Raw genomic sequence first — 10,915 nt, forward strand, 5'->3', positions numbered from 1 at the left:
AGAAGTTTTGATACTTCTGCCTCAGTGAGGGGACAGAAGGAGAAGATGGGAGTTTTAGCAGTAGGTGTGGTTGGTTTGAGGTCCTGTGTGTGTGGGGCTGAGAATCGACTACTGATTGTTCTAGTTTTGTCTGTGAAGAATGTGGCGAAATCATCAGCTGTTACAGAAGTGGTGGGAGGTGGTGGAGGGGGACAGAGGAGAGAATTGAAAGTTTTGAAGAGATTACGTGTGTCTGGAGCGCTGTTGATCTTGTTGTGGAAGTATGAAGATTTGGCAGGATGGACTTCAGCAGAGAAAGATGAAAGCAAAGACTGATACATACTCAGGTCTGACGGATCTTTTGATTTGCACCATTTTCTCTCTGCTGCCCTGAGTTTGGTCCGATGCTCACGAAGAACATCGGATAACCAGGGGTTAGAAGGGGCAGCCCGTGCTGGCCTGGAGGAGAGAGGACAAATATCGTCTAGACAAGAGGTTAAAGTAGAGCATAAAGTGTCAGTTGCTGCATTCACATCCAGAGATGAGAAATGGGTAGGTGAGGGAAGATAGGAGGATACAACGGAGGAAAGATGGGAGGGGGAAAGGGAGCGTAGGTTTCGTCTAAAAGTAACCGGTATAGGGGTTGGTGGCACACAGGTAGCAAAATGTAGTTTAAATGTAATGAAGAAATGGTCAGAGATATGTAGGGGTTCTACCAAAATGTTGTCTGCAATACAATTGTGTGTAAATTAAGTCAAGTTGGTTGCCTGATTTGTGCGTGCTTGTAGTGGTAAGGCGTTAGAGATCAAATGAAGCAAGGAGTGAATGGAAGTCTGTAGCTTAACGCTTGTCCAGATGAATATTGAAGTTGTCAAAGACTAAAAGTAGACTGCCATCTTCCGGGAATGAGGACATTGACGCTTCCGCGTCAGTGCACAGACATGCACGGAAATACACAGTCTAAGAGACTAAAGTCAAAACAGCTGTGGCCGCCTTCTAATTAGCACAGCCAATAGCCTATAGCAGGGCAATTGCTCAAATCGAAACTACAGTTCGCACTTAAGTGCAGGAAGAGAGCAATGCAAATAACACAGGCTCCTCCTTAGCCAATGGCAATTATTATAATTACCAGTAAGTGCAATCAAAAATACAAACTACAACGAAAATACAAAGTAGAAATTGGTAGACAACTAAATATTCCTTCCTAGCAGCAAGTAATAATTTAAACAACAGATCTCCAAACAAAGTATTAAGCAAAAATCTTCTTCTGAGGAGGTGGTACTTATCCACACTATTACATCATAGAGTGGTACATTCCACTAACTGTAGTTTTGGCAGACTGCCTTCACTATAAGATGTTAGACTAACGAGAAAGTTTTGTGTTCTGAAACTTGCAGGATGTTTTTATAGTACAATGACCTCTTATATGTCAAAAGATCAAGGGAATTTGCTTTCTCAGTTCATGACCCCTTTAAAGATTCATTTTAAGTGATGGTTAATTGATGGCATAGGTAATCTAAATGTTAAAATAAGGGAAGTGAGTATGAACAATTGAATATCCAACAAAGCAATACATCCAAAAATATATGACATATCCTACACATGGTAAGTGAATGCTGCGCTTGAACACGCAAGATGAAGAATAAGATTTGAGAGCTGCAGCGAAGAGGCACATTTTCCATAATTAAGGACCTAAATTTCAGTCTGTGTAGTATTGCTTCAGAGGTCTTGAAATATAGCAAATGAGGCACATGGACTGCTTTTATGGTTCCCTTGCAGTGTTTATTGGTCATTATGAGCTTTCGTACAAGATGGAACAGCATAAACATTTCTCCTTCCGTGTTCAACTGAAAACGGCATATGGGCTTGGAACAGCATAGAGAAATTAATAAATAATTTTCAATTTTGGGTGAAGTATTTCTTTAATTATGTTCAATGTTAGTCTGACATTGTTTTTGGAGTCTGTGTTCCCCAGTTGTCTGTTTATTCCTCAAGAAGAATATAGGATTGTCAGGTCGCTGTTTTTTTCATGTTTTCTGTTTCATCACAAAGAATTCCTTCCCGGCAGGCTGTCATCTCTGAGTTCAGTAATACAGCTGGGAGTATGTGAAGCCTGTGTTAGTAATCAAACTTATAAGTGGATCTAACAGACTGTTTTTCTCCAGATCTCCACTGAAGAGTCCTCCTACAGCCCCACACTGACTAACTCCCAGATCCCCCTCAAGTCTGCTCTGAAGACGGTGTCTGCAATCAGCAACACAGAGTCACTGAACAGTGTGTATATAACACTTACTCACACATTTCAACTCCTACTCATGTATGTCGTGTTGCGAACTGTCTGCGACCCCCTGGTACGCACCCATCTTGTGCTAATCTAATCACTCCTCTTCTGCAGGCTCTCCAAACCTCTCCTCTGGGGAACCTGTGAAGGAGCTAGTAGAGGTACGATGGCTCTCTAGGGATCGTGGGTGATACGTGGCACTTGTGTAGCTGTAGATTTTACAGGTGCCCAGAGACTGAATATGGGACGAGAGACTAAGGAGGAACCATCTGTCAAGTCAAATTAGATTTCATGGATTTTTATTCAACATTTGTGCTGCAGAATATCCAAATTCACTCTTTACACCAGTGGTGGACGAAGTACACAAATCAAGTACTTGAGTAAAAGTATAGATACGTATAATAAAATATTACTCCAGTAAAAGTAAAAGTACTCAGTTTTCAATTTTACTCGAGTGAAAGTACAAAGGTACTTGATTTTTTATGTACTTAAGTAAAAAGTACTGATAGATTAATATTTATTTTGCAGTTTTATATAGGCTACTTTTATCATTTAATTTTATATTAGCATATATTTTTTTATAATCCTATTGCTCAAAATACCTGGGATTTTACCAAAATAACCAATAAGGAAATAATGAATATAATAAGGAAAATATCATTATATTTTCATAATGATTTTTTTTCTTCTTAAACCTTGTCTGTGGTATAAAACCACCCCTTTGCCAAATGCCCCCCGAGGGCATCACTTCCCACTGTAACGAAGTAAAACTACTCCGTTACTGTCCACCACTGCTTTACACTCACATGTGGCATTTACTATTGAATGCTGAGCGGATCTGATTTTTTGAATTGGACTTAAATACAGATCAGGAGTCGGATTCACAAAAATCTTTTTAAGAAAGAAGTTAAGAAATGTCCTAAAATAAATTTGTCAGAATATTCCTAAATGCAATTTTTAAAAAAATTCAAAAGTAGTTCTCAAATATATTCTTAAGAACATCTTATTTCTTCGAAAAAAGAAAATGACAAGCTTTTGTTCTGAATGATTGAATAGCGGTTCTTGCCAAAGCCTTAGCATTCGAAGAGTCATGTTTTTGTAATGATCCATGTACTTACTTTAAGTTTTTTAAAATTAAATTCTTCCTAACTTTAAAGGGATAGTTCACCCAAAAATGAAAATTAGCCCATTATTTACTCACCCTCAAGCCATCCTAGGCGTATATGACTTCCTTATTTCAGATGAATCCAATCTGAGTTATATTAAAAATAGTTTTTGATTTTCCAAGCTGTTTAATGGCAGTCAGCGGGTGTTGCAGTTCATCAGTCCAAAAGAAGTGAAATAAAGCGCATCCATCCATAATAAAAAGTGTCTCACATGGCTCCGGGGGGTGAACAAAGGCCTCCTGTAGCGAATCGATGCGTTTTTGTAAGAAAAATATCCATATTCAAAATGAAAGTCATATACACCTAGGATGCCTTGAGGGAAATTCATGGGCTAATTTAGATTTTTGGGTGAACTAACCCTTTAAAGGGTTATTCAAGATGTTTTTTTCCTAAATATTCTTTCAATGAATTCAGATTTTTCTTAAGTTTTGTCTTTAAATGAATCTAAAACAGATAATAACATTCTTCAGAATTGTTTTTGAGAATACAAAATATTCTTAGAAAAATCAAGCAGTTAACATTCTTAAGAATGTTTCTTGAATCCAGCCATTAAAAAAAAAATGAATAGGATTTAAGTGCAGTGTGAACAAGGCCTTAGTCTGTGTTTCTTTGGAGTTTCACCTCATGTTTAAGTAGACTCCCACAGGACTTCTCTTATCAAGCGACATCTGTTGACCAGCACAAAGTGAGCGTTTTGTCAGCCTGGCATTAACATGGGATTTCGGCTGCTGATTTATTTGTTACACACCCCTTTCTGCCTTTCTCTTTGGAGGAACGACGGCTCTAACAGTGTCCCTTGATAATAGTCAATGTTGAAGGTGCAGCTGTTGAGAGAGCGTTCCGTTAGAGTTACATTAACGCTTTATGCTCCTCCCTTTTCTATCTGTTCTGTCTGGAAGAGCAATACTGGCCCCATGGCTCCTAAGAGGAGCAGGAGGCCCAAGTGTGTGAAGATACCCATGGTGGTAAGAACGCAGCCACAGGGACTCGTTCCGCTCGCCCACAAACACGCATCATCGGGGGTGGCAGTGGCACAGCCAATAGGGCCTTTACTCAGAGGCCTTATTGCGTTCTGCCTGTGTGCTGTATTGATACTCTCCTCCAGCTTAGTACTTCCCCTCTAGGGAACAGGGAACAAGCTGACTCATGAGATGATTCATGCCATGTTATGAAGTGTATATTTATCTCTCATGGGTTTGAGTGCGTTTGTGTGACGCATGGTTTGGTTTTGCAGTTGTCAAGATTCAGAACAGGCCCCAAATGTTTGTAAACCTACAGGCGGACGTCAGGGGATGTTGCAGTTGGACCCGTTTCTTTTGAACAAATCTTTAAAAGTTGATTCAAGTCCAATTTTGAACTGGAGCCTTAAACTCTCCAATCAAATTAAAAACCTTTCGAAAAGCTATTCCCTGTCTTAGTTCTTTATTGCCTTCGTAATGGCATCCAATCTACCTCACCCTCCCCTAGGCTGCATTTAATGTATTGCTTAAGCTTGCTAACGTTTAGTAAAGCTTGAGCCGCTTCGGTAGATTACATTAGTATGTGTAGCTTGTCTCAGTAGCCCCTCACCGCAGAACAAAGATCCAGGGGGCGGGGTTGGATCCACATCTAGGGGGGGGAAATGGGGGGGTTTAGGGATCAGGGGGTGGAGATGGGTAGGTTTAGGTATATGTAAGGTGGGAGGAGTTGGATCTGGGTCCAACCTCGCCCCCTGGATCTTGTGTTCTGCAGTGAGGACCATCTCGCTTGTCTTGTGAACTGCATGACCGTTTGTGAGGACAAGAAGGTATGAAAGAAACATTTGTGCATTTCTATGTCTAATTCTCGACTTGATGTTTTCAGGATACACCTGATGTTGAAGATGACATGTCAACAGCAGAGGTATGTCAATTAAATACTATACTTACCCCTTAATTATGTTGTAACTGTATCATGATTCTTGTAGTGAGTCACATATTCTGAGGTATTTTCCATTTCATTGTAACTAATGTGTATTCTAGAATAAACAGAGGGGTTTCAAAGTTTGATTCGGGGAATTCAGAATTCTATTAAAACTCAAATGATGACTTTGCATTTTTGCTTGAATTATTTCTTTAATATTTAATGGACTGCTTATGGAGAGGATTATCTTATGATCTTGCATAAATAGTATAAAACCTAGGATAATTGCCCCTGTCAGTTTACATAAAAAAAATTTTTTAACCTTTAATAGTTTTAACTTTTTTAAAAATGTCCTTTTTCAGATAGCAGAGTGGGAGGAGGAACAGTTGGATGAGGCTGTTAATTTCAACAACTGTAAAATAGACCCCGCCCCCTTTCAGCTGGTGGAACGGACATCTTTGCATAAGGTAAAAGATTTGCTGTATCTGCCAAGCATAGTGATGATTGCAGTGTAGTTTTGTAGGCCAACTTTGTTGTTTACATCACCCTAGTTCCCTTGACAAAAACCCAATAGGATTTTTCCATTGGCTTTTGGGTTATTACAGAAAAGCATTCAATTTAACACAATTTTTATGAATTTTGAAACCTAAATACAGTCCCCAGAAGTGAAAAGCTAAATGTACTGTATGCACGCAAATTACAGAGAAGTACAACAGTTACCGTATGGTGTTCGGCAGTGTTCAAAAAGGATTTAAACTTTGAATTTTGAATTGATTTCTTCTCGTAAACTCAGAGATGTGGATTCGGATGGCAATTAAATTACCACACGACCTTGGTGTTTGTCAAAAAACAGTAGGTAATTCAGCCATAAAATAAAATCAGGCAATTAAATCACCAGCGACCCCCAGTAAATGTTAAAAATAACTTGCGTCCCCTTGAGACACAATTACCGTCCGAATAGGGCAAGAGACCAGTAACTTAACACAATAAGGCTGTAAAACAGACTAGTGAGTAGATGAGTTTACCTGTTCGGCATGATGACTTTTAATGTTCCTGACAATCTCTGTAGTTCCATTAGGACACTTGTTAGCAACCGCCTTTAAAGTAAAAGCTTTAAAAAAAAAAATCACAAGCATTACTGATGTATTTTATGTCATAGAATAAAACATGAAAATGTCTTGAACTTGTGTGAACCACAGACCTTATTTCAGTCATTTAACAAAAAACCCATAAAAAAAAAAAAAACAGAGCCTGCGGAAGATGAAGTGAAGGAAACAGAAGTGTAAAAATGCTTGTTCCTGGGTTTAGACCTAAAAAACAATGTCATGCCTACAGCACTCTATTATTCAGCCATATAAAATGACAAAAAATTATCATAAAAGTAGTGCAGATCATTTGTATGATATATTCTGAAGCCACATGGCAGATTTTTGTTAGGAATATATTGTATTGTAAGCCATATAAAGTCATATGGAAAAGCAAAGGTAACACTTCAGTTTAGGGACCATTTCTCACTATTAACTAGTTGCTTAGCATGCATATTACCAGCATACTGGCTGTTTGTAAACTGTTGACTTGCAAAGCACATATTAATGTCTTATTCTGCATGACCATATTTTAGATCCCTTCCCAATACCTACAGTGCGTGCATAATTATTATTATTATCATTATTATTTTTAAGTTGATATTCTGATCATATTTTTTTCAAGCACATTTTACCAATTCCAAACCACATCAATCTTAATAACTATTCATTTTGTATTTAATCATTTAAAAGTGATATATAATTGTCCATTAAGGCTGGAAGTGAAAAACTCCTTATATTCAGGTGTGCAGAATTATTAGGCAGGTTTTCTTTTACAGATAGAATGAGCCAAAAAAGAGATTTAACTCAGACTGAAAGTCAAATTGTATTAAATGCCCATGAGAAGGATGCAATACTTATGCAGTACTAGAATTTGCAAAGTCAAGGCATGACCATTGGACAGAGAAATGCTCATTGGGTCAGCACAGTCAGAAAAACAGGTGGAGAAGAAAAGACACGCTAATTGCATTTCCATCTCCTATCCTGAAAAGCCTGTCTTGCAGAGATGGACTAAAATGAATTCCAAAACTTACTGCCAGATTCTGGAAGCTAAATTCTTGAAAGAGTGGTACAAGTGGTGCTGGTCCTTCAAGAGTCGCTCTCAACTTATCTGTCTATAAAACCTATAAAAATCAGTCTTCATGTATTTCACAACACTTCATTCTTATTAAGCAAAGGTTATTTTTTTAGGATTTTTTTCCCAAGCAATGTCTCGGAGAACCTGACACATTGCACTTCTGGAGATTCCAAGTAGGTTGTAGTTCTGGAAAATGGTGGCACTGGAGACTAAATGGTTCCTGGTGGTTTCACACCTAATTCTTTACCTCAATTCTTAATTATTTTGCAGTTAACGTGTTCTTTCTGACTGTGCTGACCCAGTGAGCATTTCTCTGTCCAATGGTCATGCCTTAACTTTGCAAATTCTAGTATTGCATAAGTATTGCATCCTTCTCATGGGCATTTAATAATTTTTGACTTCCAGTTGGAGTTAAATCTCTTTATTGGGTCATTTTATCTGTAAAAGAAAACCTGCCTAATAATTCTGCACACCTGAATATAATACACCTGAGTTTTTCACTTCCAGCCTTCATGGACAATTATATATCACTTATAAATGATTAAATACAAAATGAATAGTAGTTATTAAGATTGATGTGGTTTGGAATTGGTAAAATGAGGTTGGGAAAAAATATGATCAGAATATCAACTTGCTTAATAATTATGCACGCACTTTAAACTTAACAACTACCTTACTATTAATAAGCAGCAAATTAGGAGTTTATTGTGGCAAAAGTCAGAGTTGATAGTTAGATAATAGTGAGAATTGGTCCCCAAACTAAAGTGTGTCCAAAACAAACAGACTCGTTTTATTTATCCATGAATGTCAGTCCTTATCTCTGTCCCTTTTGTTCAGACACACACCATTTTCTCACTACTTGGCCTGGATCATACCTATGTCACCAGCACCGGACGTCTAGTAGGAGTGGTCTCTCTAAAAGAGGTGCGTGATTGTATTCTTTTACTAGCTCTTCTTTATAGCAGAAAAACACATTTAAAAAAAAAAATCTGTTTATAGCTGCGTAAGGCCATCGAGGGCTCTGTAACCGTGACTGGCGTGAAAGTCCGTCCCCCGCTGGCCAGCTTCCGCGACAGCGGCAACAGCAGCAGCGTCTCAGAGGTCACCGAGCTCCACAAGCTCTGGAGTCGTCACAGGAGCCTGCCGCTACCACGGGAACCTAACCTCCCCGACCTGGACGACCAAACGGAGCAACCGTCCGAGGGAAGCCTGGTGAACGAGACCGAGTGCACAGAGCTGTCCAGGCAGAACAGCCCATTACACACAGACGACCAATCAGAGCCGACGCCCCAAGAGGAGCACCTTGCGCAGCTCCCCTGTGACTGTACCCACCCTCTGGAGGACGGAGGCTTGGAGGCCGTCAGCGAGCAGAGCCCAGCTCCGATGGAGGAAACGGTGAGCGAGGGAAGCCCCTCGCCCTCAGAGGGTCAGCCGAAATGACAGCTGCTTGCGGTCGGTAACGCACACTCCATTTACACTATAAACGGTATTGTGAAGTCAGGTTGAGGAAAACCTGGAGGAAGTCTTTAAGCAGTGAAGCACACTCTCTGCTCCGTACTAATCAAACCAACCCTAATCTCTGGTCCTGCCTTCACACGAAACACGCCGTGTGTGTTTGTATGTGTGGGATGTCATAGATACGCAGTGTGGATGGGCTTGTGAGTGAACGTCTGTGTATTCCTCATAAATTTGGGTGTCTGTTGATTTGTGGCTTCATAGCGCGTTTCGGTGTTGAGTTATGTTGATGAGATTCATTTAAAGAAGTTTCTGTTCGATGATGTCACGGCGGGTTTTCGTCATAAACGTGTTTGTTTGTTGATTTGTGGCACGCTTGTGTGTGTGTTTCTTCGTCTTTGTACATAAGAAAAGCCGAGTGTGTGTGTGAGAGTGACTCAGCTGCACCTTGCCAACGCACCCATCTGGTGCCGACACTTTAAATCCAAATAAAATTGTCTCTGAGAGCCAAACTGCAATTTTGCTCTAAATATAGCCCTTAATAACCCACACTGCAAGGAAACACGGAGGAAGAGAGCGGGGGAAAGAAAGGGAACGGGTGGGCAAAAGAGGACACGGAGAGAACAAGAACATGATGCAAAATGAGCGAAAGACAGGAAGGACACAGGAACCAGTGTCATGGAAAGGCAGGAGAATAAATGGGAGAGTGGGGTAAACTGTGCCACTTTTTATTTAGATTGTCAACCAGGCAAGAAGAAATAAGTCATCAGGGAAATGACTATGCCTAATTATATTTCTGAACAGATAAAGGCACAGAAATATGACTTTTTAGGAAAAATGGCTGAGTGACACAACTTACCCCACATTAGGGGTAAGATGCGCCATGGATGTTGAGTCATTGGGGAATATTTGAACTATTTCAGGTAAAATATGAACAATTAATGAACATTAATCTTATATTTTGATGCTCAATATTCACATCTTAACCAACTAGAAAAATCCGGTGTATTTGCATGTAGTGTAACAATTTTCAACATTTATTTTATGATGTAAGTATATATGATTTTTTCTGCATTTGAATTTGCATTTGACACACTTTACCCAAAAGCTACAATTTTGGTAAAAACTAAATATTAATTTCTAATTCATTGATAAATGTATTTATTTAGTCGTGATGTGATTTAACAATTCATAGCCTCTTTTGTTTTCTACACTGGCAATTCACCAAAATGTATGATAAATATTTTTAGACATTGATAAATTTGTTTTGACATCAAACTCATTTTACCTGCCATGCAGAAAATTTACTTTGACATGAATTTTTTTCACATACAAAAAAATTGACAATGTGAATCGCAGGCAGCTAAATACAACAGACCTTTTTTAAAATGTGGTCATTCGACAAAAATCATCCAGTTTGCTAGATTACAGGGATGGCGCATCTCACCCCACTCCTCCCTACAAAACCAACAGCAACTCATACAGAGGAGTTTCCAACCAGGGTAGTTTTGAAGCACATTGTAATTACCATTCAAACAAAACACAGCAATACATGGGCGTTTTCCATACTGACAGCATCAGAAAAAAAACTCCTTTAACAAAGCATCGCTGAGCACACGGTTTGGATGGTGTTGCCTGTAATTACGAGTAATGATATCCCACAATATGTAGGCACGTTAAGCATGCGCGGATCTGTATCAGGACCAGTTTGTAGCATAGCTGCCTGGCCATTTAAAATGTATTAAAGCATCTTCCCTAAAAGCTCGAAATACTCAAGAGAGACTCCAAGTGGAGAAACGGAGCCTCTTAAATTCTTAATTATATGCATGCAACCCCAATGCAATCATTTGCATGCTCACACATGCGCATAAACAATACGAATCATATTGCTTTCCAACCAGCTTAAATAGCCTGCATTGGCATGTTTCACGTTGCTTCATCAGGTTTACTTACATGGCCTTTTGCTTTTTTCTTCAAGGCCAGATTTGTT

At 39.2% G+C, this 10,915-nt stretch overlaps 1 protein-coding gene across 1 annotated transcript in view; it reads left to right on the forward strand.

Annotated features, from left to right (window-relative positions):
* Window positions 1–9,862, forward strand: part of clcn2a (chloride channel, voltage-sensitive 2a) — a 58,081-nt gene extending 48,219 nt beyond the window's left edge. Inside the window, exons 19-25 of the mRNA XM_016502257.1 lie at window positions 2,145–2,253; window positions 2,375–2,421; window positions 4,326–4,391; window positions 5,269–5,307; window positions 5,670–5,774; window positions 8,308–8,394; window positions 8,470–9,862. Coding sequence (XP_016357743.1) covers window positions 2,145–2,253; window positions 2,375–2,421; window positions 4,326–4,391; window positions 5,269–5,307; window positions 5,670–5,774; window positions 8,308–8,394; window positions 8,470–8,910 — 894 coding nt within the window. The 3' untranslated portion in view covers window positions 8,911–9,862. The remainder of the gene's footprint in view (window positions 1–2,144; window positions 2,254–2,374; window positions 2,422–4,325; window positions 4,392–5,268; window positions 5,308–5,669; window positions 5,775–8,307; window positions 8,395–8,469) is intronic.
* Window positions 9,863–10,915: the final 1,053 nt, after the last annotated feature.

The sequence above is a fragment of the Sinocyclocheilus anshuiensis genome, unplaced genomic scaffold (genome assembly GCF_001515605.1).
Source record: "Sinocyclocheilus anshuiensis isolate Anshui unplaced genomic scaffold, SAMN03320099.WGS_v1.1 scaffold718, whole genome shotgun sequence".
NCBI lineage: Eukaryota > Metazoa > Chordata > Actinopteri > Cypriniformes > Cyprinidae > Sinocyclocheilus > Sinocyclocheilus anshuiensis.